This window comes from Fistularia commersonii, chromosome 34, assembly GCF_037954325.1.
Source record: "Fistularia commersonii isolate RoL2024-O1a breed Wild chromosome 34, RoL_Fcom_v1.0, whole genome shotgun sequence".
NCBI lineage: Eukaryota > Metazoa > Chordata > Actinopteri > Syngnathiformes > Fistulariidae > Fistularia > Fistularia commersonii.
This window is the reverse complement of record NC_141317.1, coordinates 4,012,631-4,028,108: the sequence shown is the minus strand read 5'-3', so window position 1 is coordinate 4,028,108 and position 15,478 is coordinate 4,012,631. Positions and strand designations below refer to the sequence as shown.

At 41.5% G+C, this 15,478-nt stretch overlaps 2 protein-coding genes across 4 annotated transcripts; one reads left to right on the top strand and one right to left on the bottom strand.

Moving 5' to 3' along the window:
• Positions 1-142: 142 nt before the first annotated feature.
• On the bottom strand, positions 143-1,278 carry cfap276 (cilia and flagella associated protein 276). Of its 2 annotated transcripts, none has more exons than XM_086141242.1 (4): positions 1,137-1,278; positions 675-788; positions 482-594; positions 143-368 (listed from the first exon to the last, which is right to left on the bottom strand). In XM_086141242.1, the coding sequence occupies exons 1-4, from the start codon at positions 1,209-1,211 to the stop codon at positions 269-271; spliced, it is 402 nt and encodes a 133-aa protein (XP_085997368.1). In that variant the 5' UTR covers positions 1,212-1,278; the 3' UTR covers positions 143-268. The 2 variants fall into 2 exon arrangements, with proteins under 2 accessions (XP_085997368.1, XP_085997369.1); XM_086141243.1 differs by having other exon boundaries at positions 482-585.
• Positions 1,279-1,567: 289 nt separating this feature from the next.
• elapor1 (endosome-lysosome associated apoptosis and autophagy regulator 1) lies at positions 1,568-13,918 on the top strand. 2 transcript variants are annotated; one of them, XM_086141238.1, is made up of 22 exons: positions 1,568-1,711; positions 3,354-3,474; positions 3,565-3,745; positions 3,839-3,986; positions 4,556-4,636; positions 4,761-4,866; positions 4,952-5,101; positions 5,233-5,321; positions 5,476-5,650; positions 6,607-6,735; positions 7,711-7,801; positions 7,911-8,016; positions 8,358-8,495; positions 9,121-9,384; positions 10,061-10,219; positions 10,318-10,468; positions 11,620-11,713; positions 11,813-11,914; positions 12,075-12,201; positions 12,753-12,931; positions 13,069-13,234; positions 13,316-13,918. In XM_086141238.1, the coding sequence occupies exons 1-22, from the start codon at positions 1,634-1,636 to the stop codon at positions 13,400-13,402; spliced, it is 2,922 nt and encodes a 973-aa protein (XP_085997364.1). In that variant the 5' UTR covers positions 1,568-1,633; the 3' UTR covers positions 13,403-13,918. The 2 variants fall into 2 exon arrangements, with proteins under 2 accessions (XP_085997364.1, XP_085997363.1); XM_086141237.1 differs by having other exon boundaries at positions 1,570-1,711; positions 10,061-10,237.
• Positions 13,919-15,478: the final 1,560 nt, after the last annotated feature.

The window sequence follows — 15,478 nt, the reverse complement described above, 5'->3', positions numbered from 1 at the left end:
TGCATCTCACACACAAGTCTGAAATTTTCTGAGTATGGATTTGGAAATAACACTATTTGGTAAAAAATGCATGTAGAGATTAGAAGGCAAACATGTCAAGTAACTTCTAAAATCACAACTGATAGTTGTGTATTAGGCCCATCTTACACTGGGTTGCGCCAGATTCTGTGCCATTTGTAACAACTATTCTGCTGTTACAAATTGATTTCTTCACGCCGATCCAAGCATCTGTGATGTCCATGGAATCGGAGGCCATTTTTGCTTTTCTTCACTTCATGCTGTAAATGGAGCATCTCTGTGGGTCCACCCACACCCTTATGTCCCCCTGCTTGTTTTCTCTCGTATCTGACTTGTGTTCTTGGCCCCCCCTGTATGGAGGAGCACACAAATATGGATTAAGAAGGATAAATGTAGAGCTCTGAAACTTGTCAATCCTTATATTTTAGCAATCCAACCTCAGCCTATCATGACAAATACCCACCCGTGGTCGGAGATAGTCTCCTTCTGATATAGAACCTGATTTTTATTCCAAAAAATGTCCTTGTGTTGATCGTAAACTGACTTCAGCTGGAAGTCAAGTCTGTCCTGTGGCGCCTAAGATAGAGAGGGAGGGGGGGGGCAATATTAGTGGCTTCAAAAAGTGCATTTGTCCGGAAAGGTTGCCTGGGGCTCACCAGCTGCTTGTGGTGCGTTGCACTCCGTTGGGTACTCGCCACTGTGGCTGAGCTGTGGAGGCGACTCCAGGGATCTTCAGTTTGAGCGATGTGAGTTGGTTTTTTAAATGACCACTACAAAGGGGAGGCATACAAAATCTAAATGTTATAAATAAATAAATATAAATGCTGAAAATTTATAATAATATTTACATTTAGTGCTCTCTGAGGTGCCTCTGATCTAACAATCATGCAGAAATATGTACTTTGTAATGATATGTGATTTAGCAGATTATGGATGAGATCCAGGGGCCATCAAATCACCATAGTGATTCGTGGGTTAAGTTTGGCCTTATCAAGTTGATTGAAATCTGTTGCCTTTATGCTCACTGTAAATGTCAATTTTGGTGTGTGAATGTAGAAGCCCCCAACTGCGACCACTTTTATTTGGGTAAAATCAATGCAGACAGGAGAGAAACCTACCTGCTGAGGCCGGAAGCCGCTGAGGGTGCAGTCGTTTTCAAACCTCGGGAATGAGAAAGGATCCCGTTTCGACATTTTCGAAAAGAGCTTAAACGTGGCTGAGACAGTGGCGTTACCGACGATTGAGTGGGAGGGGGATTAGTTTGCGACCCTCATCTCCAAGCAACAAACAACTTCCGGTCAGACGAGGACTTCCGCTGCGAAGGAAACTCAAGTCTGATATCTGTTTTTTTTTTTTTCTTTTTTTTTTTTTAATGGCGATAACGCACAGAACAGCCAACAATTTAAATCACAATAAAACTTTCGCTTAACTTTCATAAAATTACGCAACTGCGAGTAAGTTGTACATATAAAGAAAAAAATAAGCTGATTATTCGATCACCGATGGATGAATGTGACGACAGAGGCCCGGGAGCCAATCAGCTCCCAGGAAAAACGTACACCTGGCGGAGCAGGTGAGGCCCTCCGCCGCTTCATCCCGCTCACACAAGGCGAATATGCAGGGAGGCCAGACGCACCTCCTGCTGTGGCTGCTCTTTGCGCGCACATTGGCGGACCTACCCATGTGCAAAGAGGTGAGAGGTGATATTAGAACCGTTATCGAGATATATTGTTATCCTGAATCATTTTTGTCGTCTCTATTAACTTTTACATTTGTTGGTATTTTTATTTGCTTGAAGCCCTATGGCCTCTTTTACTTATTATGTATGAGGAGCCAACATATGTTTCCCAGTGTTTCAGGCTTTCCATGTGTTTTGAAAAAAAAGGACAAATGTCCTGGGAAATCATGTGGTGAACTGGGAAAAGAAAATCCCATCCATGCTCTTTGAAACAGTGGAGATATGTAATGCGCCATTTTTATATTAGGGTTATGCTAATGTGCTGTTATAACAGCATTTTGAATAGTTTGGTGGAATTTGTTATTTTCCTTGAAGGGAAAGCAGTGTGTCCTATTTCTAAATAGACTTTCCTCAACATTCAATTTTTTATTTCTCACTCAGATCACTCGATAGATCGACAGGAAAAGCCGTTGAACAGTTGATTTGTAAAATACTGATTATTGATAGTGTCAGCCCTAATGATCACTGAGCTCCCATATTAATGTCTATCGAATCAGCCGGATAGTAAAAACAACCCAAATGTGCTACAAACAGCTAAACAATTACAATGACAAAAAGAGTGTATGACCTGTGCTTGCATTATATTACATTTAATTCTAAATGTTTTTCGAGTTAGCCTAAACCTTTGAGTGAAACTACCATATGTGACATCATCAGCTAACTCAGCCTCCACAACAGCTGTTTGATGTAACTCTTTTTTTTATCAATCAACTATTTGAAAATGACCATACTGCACGAAGAGTGTGTTAGCGCAATACGGTTTATTTTGTGGAAGAGGTTGCATGCTATTTAACCAGAGGATGTTTTTTCTGAATTTGAGCACAGGGTCCAGCGTGCATGATGTCCTGTTGCCTAGGTTTCCTCGTGTTTGTCTAAGGGGGCGATTAAGCGACATCGCATCCTCAGTTTGATGCGTTCAAACATCAAGCCCTTTCACACAGGCAAATGATCATCTGATACCCTGAGCTGCGGCCAGTTTAGGAGCTCTAATGGAAAACATGGACTCATGACTGCTGCTGTTGCTGTGTTTCTGTTAACTATTAATCCCACAGGGCAGCAAGTGGGTGCGTTCACGCCCACCGAAAAACCTTCCTCAAAAAACGCAGGTTTTGACTGACCGAATTTTAGATTAGATTACGCTGTTTGCTAGGTATTCATGACTTTGTTTAGGAGGCGTAAGATCATTTAAATAACTGGGCAGAACGCTCACATTAAGTGTCTCTAAAAATGCACCAGAACCCTGTTCCCTGTGAAAACATCCAAATTAAATGTTTGCTGAAGGGCGGGACAAATCTGCATTTCTCCCCTTGGCTGAGTAACTAAACTGTAAAGGTACGGAGTTTGAGCACATCCCCAAAGATTGAGATTAAGCCCGATTCAAACAGGCTCCTGGGCAAATATTAGCCTTGCCTTTTATTTGGAAAAGAGGCTGGCCTTGTTTCAGGAACATTTTGGCACAATATAACCGTCTCCCTAAAACAAGACTGGCTGTCTTTTTCACATGCGCGCTCACGCACGTCTTTTTGTGGCACATAATTGGAAGAAGTCTGTTTCCTCCCGCTGCGTGAAACTCACACCTGTCTTTTTGTCCCCGCAGTCTGATTACCACTTTGAGTACACCGAATGTGACGTACTTGGGTCTCGATGGAGAGTTGCGGTTCCAAACAAGGCCCAAACATGCACAGGTCTCCCAGATCCAATAAAAGGCACCCAGTGTAGTGAGTCTCAGTCTCCTATGTCTAATCTTAAATGGTTTTGGAGAGCCACCAGGTGCACATGATCATTTTTTTGCTGTACTAATCTTACAGCGTTCTCCTGCAGCGAGGGGGAGTTTCTCGATATGCAGACTCAGCAGTGCCAGAAGTGCGCGGCGGGCACGTATTCTCTCGGAACCGGCGTGGCTTTTGATGAGTGGGACAGCCTTCCGACAGGTTTTGTCACTCAAGGGATAAACACTAATGGAGTCGATGCCCACACAGACTGCTCCAAGTACGTCTCTTGTTTTATTCGGATCTATTCCCCCCCCCCCCGAGAGGTTTGTTCCGATCCCGTGAGTGTGTTTCCAATGTTTTATTTTTCCAGCTCGAGCTGGACGGTCATGGGTGATTATGTGGCCTCAAACACAGACGAGTGCACTGCCACGCTGTCCTACGCTGTAAACTTAAAGAAACCAGGAATCGTGTCTTTTGAATATTTCTACCCCGACAGTGGCATCTACTTTGAGTTCTTTGTGAGTATGATTTAAATGTATTTTTTTTAGCTGGCAATTTTGTGGCCTTTGTAAGTGAGTGGAGGCTTAAATGGCCTAAAAGCAATAATGATGCACAAACACAATATCCCACGATACCACACTAGTTAAGTAGGTGGCTACTGTTTATATTTATTTATGCACTATTTAATGTCCATTTGAACTGCATTTGTATTGTATAACTTATCATCCTCACATTTCTACTTGTAAATGATGTCCATATTGCCAAGAGTCTATTACATTTAATGTGCACATCCATTTGGATATGTTCATAGTATTATGATATTATTAGTACTATCTGTAAATCACCTTCAAATTATTGATATAGTATATCATATGCAAATTGTTAGCTCATTTATCATATGTGCACCTGCTACTTTTTTTGCACTGCTTGGATGCAAAGTTGCATTTCGTTGCCCTGTACTTGTACATGTGTAATGACAATGAAGTTGACTTTGTAATCATAGTCAAAATCTAATCTTAAGGATGTACAAAGTCTGCGGTTAAGACAGAATATGTTTTAACACCTGTTGCATCTCTCCTTTCCACAGGTTCAGAATGACCAGTGTCAGTCCACTGACTCAAACAGCCGATGGATGGAGATATCCAAGAAGAACTGGCGCAGTTATAAGGTTTGTCTTTTTCACAGCGTTAAAAACTTTGAGCGAGGGTTGGAAAGTGTGAAATTGTTTCAGATTGCGATGCTCTCGTTGTCTCTCTGCTATTTTGTCTCACATCCAAACTGATTCTGTGCAGCTAGAACTGAAAAATGGCAACAATGTGCTATATTGGAGAAGCACATCATTCTCTCTCCTGGGCAGTGAGGTCAAACCGGTGCTGTTGAGAAACATTGCCATCTCAGGTAACTTTGTATGGGAAATGTCTCCGACCGCAGCGGCGGCTACCATTCTTGCTCTTCACACACTTGATCGATGGTTTTCCTTCAGGCGTGGCATACACATCGGAGTGCTTCCACTGTAAACCTGGCACTTACAGCGCAAAACCTGGATCTGCTCATTGCACACCGTGTCCAGCGGATGCCTATTCTAACAAGGGGGCCACTGTTTGCCAACAGTGCGAAGACGATAAATATGCAGGTACGCATGCTTGTGCCAGTCTTATGTATAACGTGACATAATGAATGCAGAATTACATTATAACTATACTCCAATAAAGTGTGGTTAGAGTATAATTCTTTGGCTTTATCCCTTGCTTTGGTGTATTTCAGAACCTGGCTCAGCCACCTGCAAACCCCGACCAGCTTGTACAGACAGTGACTATTTCTACACTCACACCCCTTGTAACTCTGAGGGAAAGGTACTAATGTCATACACTGCAGTGAGCTGCAACCATCTGCTGTAACTATTGGGTTTCCTTAAATATAAATCGTCTGGGCAGGTTGTGCCCGTCACTGAGACGCGGGCCGCTTCATTTTATTGTCTATTCATGTGCGGCGTGTTGTGCATCTCAGGCCCAGCTGATGTACAAGTGGATCGAGCCGAAGATCTGCAGTGAGAATAAGGAAGGAGCGGTGAAGCTGCCCGTATCAGGGGAGATGCAAACGTGTCCGCCGTGTAACCCCGGATTCTTCTTCAGTAACTCCACCTGCGAAGCCTGTCTGGATGGTTTCTATTCAAATGGAACAGGTAGAATACAGTATTAGTATACTAAAACTTGCTCCTACACGCATACATCTCAACCTGACAGAGTCATTTTAAAGAATATATGCATCAAAGAGATTATAATTTCATGCCAGATATAAACCATGTCTCATTAATTTTGCTAAATGGAGACTAGCAGATAGTTCTCAACTGACCTCAGGCTTTAAAAGGATGTTCTGACTGCAGACTGAAGTTGAGTTGGGCATTCAGGTAAAGTCAAAATGAGCATCCTATTTAAACCTGAGATGATGTTTAGACATCCACTGTTTCAAGTGACCTTACCTGGTTGAGATTCAAAATTCCATTTTATTCAGTTTGTTAGGTTTTCTCTGTATTTTCTAAGTTTTCTGGTTCTTGCTTTACAATGTCAGGATTTTTTCCTGTCATCCTGTTTCTTTCTGTATTGTTTTGTGAGTGGTATCATCTTTGAAAGCAAGTTCAGTTCTACTCCGTTTATTTTGTTCAAGGTACCGAAATTTGCTTCTTTTTGGGTTTTGATTAAACATTACCATCCTCAACTTTCTGCCCGACCTGTTGATATTCTTGTTTTTGTTTTTCACTCTTCTTCTAACTCAAAATAATAACTCTGTGCCTGTCTACATAAGCAGTAATGCACCATAAACATGAATATCTATATCTTCTTCTTTCGGCTTTTCCCCTCAGGGGTCGCCACAGTGAATCAACCTTCTCCATCTAACCCTATTCTCCGTATCCTCCTCTCTCACAACAACTACCTTCATATCCTCTCTCACTATGCCCATAAATCCTCTCTTTGGTCTTCCTTGGGACCTCTCGCCTGGTACCTCCAATGCCAAAACATGAATATCTATATAATATACGTATATATAGAACATATTATGTTCTATATATATGATATACCATACGTATGATAGATGTACGTATCAAAATAACACTTTATATTCTAACCATTTCTCACTCAGTCTGCAACAAGTGCCCCGTGGGGACAGAGCCGGAGGTGGGCTTCAACTACAAATGGTGGAACACAATGCCGAAGAACATGAAGAGCATTATCTTTCGCAGAGAGTTCAGCGACTCCGACCGTAGCACAGGTGAGAGACCGGAATATAATTTGACAGAAATTCACAAGTATCCTCATTTTGATTTCGTATTTGAGTTGATAATATCACTTTACATTGTTCAGTGTATGTAGCTTATGTATTCAGTCCAAGTTCATGTGTATCAGGAGAAATGCTGAAGCTTGTTTGGAGTTAACCTTTCAGATCAAGGCCCATGAAGAATGAGGGATTAGTGGTGTAGTTTATCTACTTTAAATTCAATCTAAAAACACTGTTGCGCTTTTAGCATGACATGTCTGTTTGGTAACTTGTGTTGAAACGCTCCCCCAGTACCAATTTGCTGCCAGGCAGAATAAAATCTAGATACATGCTGTCATTTTGACTTCTTTTTCCCTTTGGCTTCAGTTAAATTTGTAGTTTTTTTTTGTGTTTGTATGTTCATTTACATCTTTAAAAAACTATAAAACTAATCAAAACACTAAAGCCTTGTTGAACTTGTGGAATTTATATGTACTTATACAGTTTTCAAATGATTTTTTATATATTTGTCATTTACCAAAAAGACCTGAAAGAAGAAAATAATATTATATTGGAGACCACAGAAATACGTATGTAGTTGTGAGCACTTCCACCATGTTCTCCCTGTTGCTGCGTGGGTTTCCAATGGTTTACTTCTACAATCCAAAAATATGCAGTAAGTTCATTGGAAACCCTGAATTCTCACCCAATGACAGCTGAGTGCAGGAAAATCGGTATAGATGATGGATAAATGAATGAAAAGAATTGCATGTAGGAAAATCTTTCATTAAAGAAATACACTGTTGTTAATAATTCCACTTGTGCTTAAATGTTGAGTCACGTGTTATGCGTTTTCAACCTTTCTTAAACTTGAGCTGCAACTTTATTTAAAAAGATGAACTCGGATAACGTCTTCGGGCCCAGACATCCGGCCCCCCTGAGCCTTTCGTGTGTGTGTGTGTTACTGTTTCTAATCTGCAACGCTCACAGCATGGGAGGTGGCCGGAGAATATGTCTACACCACACCTGGGGACCTGGATACGGACCTCCTCATGCTCACGCTCACCGTTTCTGGATACAGGTGAAGGCACACGTAATGCTGTATCTACACTATTACTAGCATTGCCGGTCTTAATGGAATTTATTTATCACTGTAGTGATGTTTTAATGAAGAGTCACGTGTCTTGCAGGCAACCTCAGTCCATGAGTATGAACATCGAACGGACCGCACTAGCTCGCATCACCTTCGTCTTTGAAACCAAGTGTTCAGCTGACTGCAAACTTTATTTTCTAACGGTAAGGGAAAACACTGTAACTTTGCTGTTGTCAGTTTGCTTCACATGCATATATTGAGGGAGCCCAATTTTAGATGTAAAACAAGCAGGCTGGTATTCACGGCCATAATCGGAGGGATATGTCACCCGTCGTGATTCAATGCAAACACCTCCGTTTCAAGCCAAAAAAAAATGCCTGCAGGAGGTTTAATGTCAAAATTGTCGTAACACTGCCATACATCGTTGTAGAAAGTAAAGGTCACACATCCGAGTGGGTTAGACAGCAATAAGACATTCTGGAGTGATCGTGAACTTTAAGGGTGACTTAAGAATGACTTTGTGAAGTCACTGTCTTTCCCTCAGGGATTTAATCAGTGGAACAACAATGTGGTGGAGACGTGGAACGGGAGCAACAGGAAACAATCGTATTCCTATCTGATTCAGACAAACAGCACCGTCAGCTTCACCTGGACTTTTCAAAGAACCAAGGAGTTCAGCACAGTGAGGAAAACAACATTCAACCAACCTGCACAGTGATACTCTCTGTATCACTTTATTTATCCGCTCATATTTACTTTTTCTGTTTTCCTCTTTTCATATATTCTGCTTGAAATCCGTTGTAATGTCAATCGAGGAATTATCAAGTACCCTTTAATACTTTCTAAATTACTACTGGAGACAAAAGTCATTTTGAAAGGTCCCTCATCGAGTGAAAACTGTTGACAGTAGATTTAATAACATCTTAAGGTTGTGATTATAGAGAGAACTGGAATAATTAAACAGGGATCTTCGATGGCGTTACCTCCATGAAATTATAAAATGTAACACTGAAGACTTATCATGCTTATTTATACTATGTATTAATTCACAGAGGATGCCTGTGAATATTAATGAATTAAGCTCAGAGTATGTAGCATGATGTTGACTTTGGCTGACAGAATATGAAGGCTGCGCACACTAGAGGGCAGTCTGGAGCTGTGTGACAGTCATGAGGAAAAATAACATGACTTGTATATGTAGTAAGAACAGAGTGGGAAAAGGGCCTTTGAAAATACTAATAAAATGTACTTAACATGGTTTACAGTGAAAGCGGAGGTGATGATAACTGGCGTTCCTCCTCCCTTAGGAAAGGAAGTACAGCGCTGATGTCGCCAAGATCTACTCCATCGAAATCACCAACACGATCGGAGGCGTGGCCTCGCAGTGTCGCCGCTGTGCCCTGACCTCTGCGGCCGCCAGCTCGGCCTGTGTGCCCTGTCCACCGGGACATTACATGGTCAATCGTACCGGGGTTTGCAGGAGCTGCGGACCGAACACCTTCGTCAGAGCCGAGCAGCCTGTCGGAGAGAAAGCCTGCGTTCAGTGTGGCCCAAACACAAAGACAAACAAGGTAGGACCATTTCACTAAACCTTTCTTGCCATCAGGTCTCTGTGTGTTTTATAAGTTTTAAAGACTGAGTCATCCTATAAAAAGATGACGCTTTTGTACTGTCTCACTACCGGAATGGGAAAAATGTAAGACACCTAATTCATTCTACTTTAATATGCGAAGGCCTGTACGTTTTCACTAAATGAGAAAAAATGCAGGTCAAGATGTTTAAGGAATGCATTTTGACATTCAAACATTTCACGTGGGTTTTGGAATTATCTGCAGACCTAATTTTTAGATAAATATTCATATCATAACCTTGTTTTCACTACTAGCTTTACTTGTTTGTATTGATTACTTTCAAACTTAGGTTTCTCCCTGAGGCGAAATATTGGATGCAGCTGAGAGGTTCATTTACAAGGGTTTCTGTTCCTGCAGTTGTTCCCTTGTTTCGGTATCATGACTAAGGTTGCTGTGGCAGTTAGTGTCATAACACAATTATGAGTTCAGTTAGCTATGGTTCTGGTCTACTCACGTCATTGCTGAATTGTGGTCCTTATCAGCTTTCGTTGTCAACGTTCACATTCGCAAAAGACGCTGTTTAACTATTACATCGGGTAAACAGCATTGAACAATCAACAGTTGTTAATTCCACTGAGGTATTTCTAATCTTTTTTAAAACCTCTCCGTTCTGCAGGCACGCACAGCCTGTCTGAGCGATTGCACATTGGCGAGGAAGACAAGAGGAGGAGAGCTGCTGCACTACGACTTCTCTCCTCTTGCCAATATCACCGGTTTCCAGAGCAGCCCTCGTTTCACCAGCAAAGGCTTGCGATATTTCCACCACTTTAACGTGGTACTGTGTGGGAAAGAGGTGCGACCCGGAGCCTGTGAGAACAAATTATAAGATGAACCTGGTATAGAGTTCAAGGCTGTTTTTTTTCTGTTTTGCAGGATAGATTGCCAGCAGTCTGTGTGGACAATGTAACGGAAAACGCTCGAGAGGTCAGAGGTTACGTGTGTCAGTCCACTGTGGTTCCCTCTGACATCAGGAGTCAGAGTGTAGTTTCATCACAGCCTTTCCTTATTGGTGACACACTCCTCGGTATGAACCATTAGCACTCATTACTTTTACTGAAACTTTCTCCAAATAGTGGTGTTCAGTCTACGTCATTCCTCATAATAAAAAAGAAAAGTTATTAAATTGGGACAAAACTCCCACTCTGCAGCTTTATGCATCCTTCACTAAAAGGCCTTGGTCATTGCGGACTTTAAAAAAACAACTCACTTTCATACAAAAGCAAAAAAAATGTACTTTTGTAAACATTTTTTAACCCTTTTCAAGCAGAAGACTGTCGTCACTTGAATCTTCTTTTTTAAATCTTTGTTGGCCCGCTAACCAATGTATCGACAAAAGAAGCTTGGTCACAAACTGTACTTCTAACTGATGATTCATCAGTCCTTCAATACAGCAGCAGAGACAGCTTGAAACTCCCTGGGAGAGTTTTAAAGATGTTCTTTAAAGAACAATCAATTGTCTAGCATTTCTCTTATTTAAAAAATGTCATCATTGAACCACTATACATTGTTCTCTATGTATACATCATTTGTAATGGGCTGAGCGCTGTCCCTTTGCCTCTCTTATTCATCGTTGCGGCAAAGGGCTGGAAAAGGATCAATGTGTTCCATTCACTGTCTGGGCGCTTCTCGGATTGCTGTATTTTCATATCTTTATTACAACTCCGCCACTGCCTTACTCGTATGGGTGCTGCAGTTGTTTTTCAAATACAAAATTCAAATATGATTTATTTCATGATTTAATAATTGTCTTTAGTTGCTCTCAACTTGAATTTTGTTGGCCCCACCAGGTAATAATAATGATCCTGTACCTGAGATAAGGAACAAAAAATCACCATTCAAAAATCTGTAATATTGCTTTAACTTTCTCAGACATTGTTGATTTTGAAAGATGTACCCATCAGTGCCTGATTTGTTTTAGTAGGTAGGTAAATTCATTTCCTCTTAAAGACAAACTCACAGTGTGTGTCAGCTTTACACAGCCTCAAATGGCACACTTGCCTTTATCTCTTCACATTATATGTTCGACGCCGCCTTGTTAAGAAAGTGTCTCTTTTGCAGAAATATTCACAACATAAGCTCAATTCTTGCTAATGATGAATGCTGAGCAGTGGCCCAAAACAGTTGAAACACAAGCAGAATTATCACATTATGCTGCTCTGTATCTTGTCCACGAAGGTGTTTCTACTGACACGACCCTGGGTGACATCTCCTCTCCAGCACGAACTCCCCCTTCCTCATCCAGTCTGCAGGATGTCATATTTTATTATAGGTACGATATTTTCACATGGCCAATGTATTCATTCAGAGATGGTCGTGAAAAAAACAGCATAGATGAACTTGATTGTTTTTATGCTTATGTTTTTTTCAGGTCCAGTGGGACGACACAGGCTTGTAAACAAGGCAGATCGACCACCATCAGACTGAGATGCAACCCAACAGTGACCGCTAAAGACCACATTACACTGCCAAGGTAATGTCAGTTTTTCTTTTAAGCTCATAGGGCTTATTAAACAACATTGAGACAAGCTATGTTTTGTATTACAACAGTGTATTGGCACGATATCTCACGTAATGAGCTCTCTGAGGATGAACATGTAACCATCATTCTCTCACTGTGATTGCCTTCACAGCAACTGTTCAGAGGGGACGTGCGATGGTTGTACGTTCCACTTTCTTTGGGAGAGTCAGCACGCATGTCCACTCTGCACCAAAATCCATTACAGAGAGATCGTCAGCAGTTGTATTCAAGGAATACAGGTATCACTGCACAGGCATTAATTTAATGATCAAAAAAAAAAAATCCTAAAGCCCAGAAATACATTAGAAAAGGTCCATAACCATCCAAAAATGCCATCTTAAAATTTTGCATTGTATGCATAAGCAAAGCTCTTCTTCTTCTTCTTCTTCTTCTTCTTCTTCTTCTTCTTCTTCTTCTTCTTCTTCTTCTTCTTCTTCTTCTTCTTCTTCTTCTTCTTCTTCTTCTTCTTCTTCTTCTTCTTCTTCTTCTTCTTCTTCTTCTTCTTCTTCTTCTTCTTCTTCTTCTTCTTCTTCTTCTTCTTCTTCTTCTTCTTCTTCTTCTTCTTCCCCTCCTTTCGGCCTCTCCCATCAGGGGTCACCACAGTGAATCGACCTTGTCCCTCTAACCCTATCCTCTGTATCATGTGGACCTCCTAGAGGTCTACAGGAAGACCTCTAGGAGCTCAGAGGAGGGGCTCAAAGGAGGGGCCATACTAGGAAACTATTAAGAGTAAGGTAATTGTTGAAATAATACCAAGACAAATTGGATTTATTGTCTGTGTGCGCTTCAGAAAACCACCTATGTGTGGCAGCAGCCGTTGCAGTGTTATGGGGGAGTTTCACTCCCAGCCCAAAAAGTCAGCGCCTGTGTGACGGTGGATTTTTGGATCAACCTCGGTGCTTCCGTTGGAGCCTTCGCCGCCGTGCTGCTCATCACTCTCATTGTCTATTTCTGGAAGAAGACACGCAAGTAAGACCACAGCTAGCCACAAATATACATATCTCATGTCATACACAACTGAAGAAACTTGAGCTAATGGCAGTAAAATATCCATCACCAAATAAGATATTGTGATGTTTTATTTTCCTGTTGTCGTTCACCTGCAGGTTGCAGTATAAGTACTCTAAGCTAATGATGAGCACCGGGGGCAAAGAATGTGAGCTGCCCACGGCGGACAGCTGTGCAATAATGGAGGGAGAGGACGCCGAAGACGATCTCATTGAACTCACCAAGAATTCTTTCTTCAGCAAAATAAAGTCCTTCTCCTGTGAGGTCGGTCAATCTCACCGAGACGCACTCGAATTGTAAGTCGATCTTTCACACCTGATGTTAATGTTTGATGTGTGTTTTCAGAGGACATCAGATGGGTTTGACTCAGTTCCTCTAAAGTCATCATCTTCACACCATCAACAAGAGGACGAAGATTCTGATGATACTTAAATCAAAAAACGGATAGATCCCTCAATCAAAGTGATAACAAAGTGTTACATCCAGTAAATGTTGCATTGCTGCAGAGTATCCTGCAGCAAACTGATTATGGGACTTTGTTTTATTTATTCTGAAATATGTTTTCTCTAAGAGATTTAATGGAGGACAGCTTGTGAACAGTGAAATTTGTATTGAACATAATTTTTCATACGTTACATTAACAAACATTGTATTGGAACTTAAAGTCTCCTTAATAGCTTATGCTGTGTTTATAAAGTCCAACTCAGAGTTCCACTCTGTAGCTATGTGAAACTATATTCACTGTGAATGCATATTCTCTTTGTGTTATGTTTTGTCATGGTGTTTTTTCATATTAGAATATTATTTGCAGATGTGTTTTCTTATAGCTTCTGGCTATGTTTCATCATTCTCCCACATGATTATAATCTTGCTTTAATGTTAAGTAAAGCGTTAATCTCCAATAAAAACTAACAAGCCTCAGGGGTTGAGGCTTGATCTCTAATGTCACAATTTTCAACTGTAGTGATACATTATATGACCCTTTTGGTACTTTATTTCTCTATTAGCATTCTCAAAGCAAATACTGCATCTGTAGTACTCTTTCTAGGCATGAATCCACACTGCTGCTCACAAATCCTGACTTCTGCTCTCAGTCTAGTGTCCACTGCTCTTTCCCATAACTTCATTGTATGGCTCATCAGCTTTATCCCTCTATAGCTGCTGCAATTCTGTACATCCCCCTTATTCTTAAAAATGGGCACCATCCAGAAAATACCGCTGCTTCACCCAGACACTTCCACACCTCCACAGGTATATCATCAGGACCAACTGCCTTTCCACTCTTCATCCTCTTCAATGCCTTCCTAACTTCACTTTTACTAATCTCTGCTACTTTGTGGTCTACAATAGTCACCTCTTCTACCCTTGCCTCTCTTTCATTTTCCACATTCATCAGCTCTTCAAAGTACACTTTCCATCGTCCCATCACTCTTCTAGCATCTGTCAGTTGTTTCCCTCTCTATCCTTAATCACCCGGACCTGTTGTACATCCTTTCCATCTCTATCTGTCTGTTTCGCCAACCTGTATAGATCATTGTCTCCCTCCTTACTGTCCATCCGAGCATACAAGTCATTGCACGCCCTTTCTTTTGCCTTTGCTACCTCTATCTTTACCTTACGCTGTATCTCCCTGTCCTCCTGTCTGTTCTCTTCAGTCTCCTCAGTCTCCCGCTTCTTCTTTGCTGACTCCTGCACTTATATACATGTATATACTCCTGCACTTCCTCATTCCACCACCAAGTCTCCTTATCTACTTTCCTTCCAGATGACACACCAAGTACTCTCCTACCTGTCTCCCTGATAACATTAGCTGTAGTTGTCCAATCATCTGGAAGCTCACCCTGACCACCCAGACCCTTTCTCAACTCCTCCCTGAAAACCATACAACACCCCTCCCTTTTCAGCTTTGACCACTTGGTCCTCTGCTCTGCCTTTGTCCTCTTGATCTTCCTTGTCACCAGAGTCATCCTACAAACAACCATCCTATGCTGTCTGGCTACACTCTTACCTACAACTACTTTGCATTCAGTGCACTAGTCTACCTGTGTCCTCCTACCACCACTCTTATAAGTTACCCTATGTTCCTGTCTTTTCTGGAGAAAAGTGTTCACTACAGCCATTTCCATCCCATCCTGCATACCAAATCTACTCACCACTTCTTCATCCCCTCTATTGCCTGCACCAACATGTCCGTCAAAGTCTGGACCAATTATCACTCTCTCATCTCTGGGGATATTCTCCATAGCTTCATCTGGCTCATTCCAGAACATCTCCTTCTCCTCAAATTCCCACCACCTGGGGGGCATGACCACTAACTACATTGAGCATCACACCTTCAATTTCCAGTTTCAGACTCATAAGTCTATCTGACATTCTTTTCACCTCTAGAAGATTCCTAACAAACTCCTCCTTCAAGATAACTCCTACTCCATTTCTCTTCTTGTCAGTACCATGATACCACAACTTAAGGCCTGCTCCTGAGCTTCTACCCTTTCTATCTTTCCACCT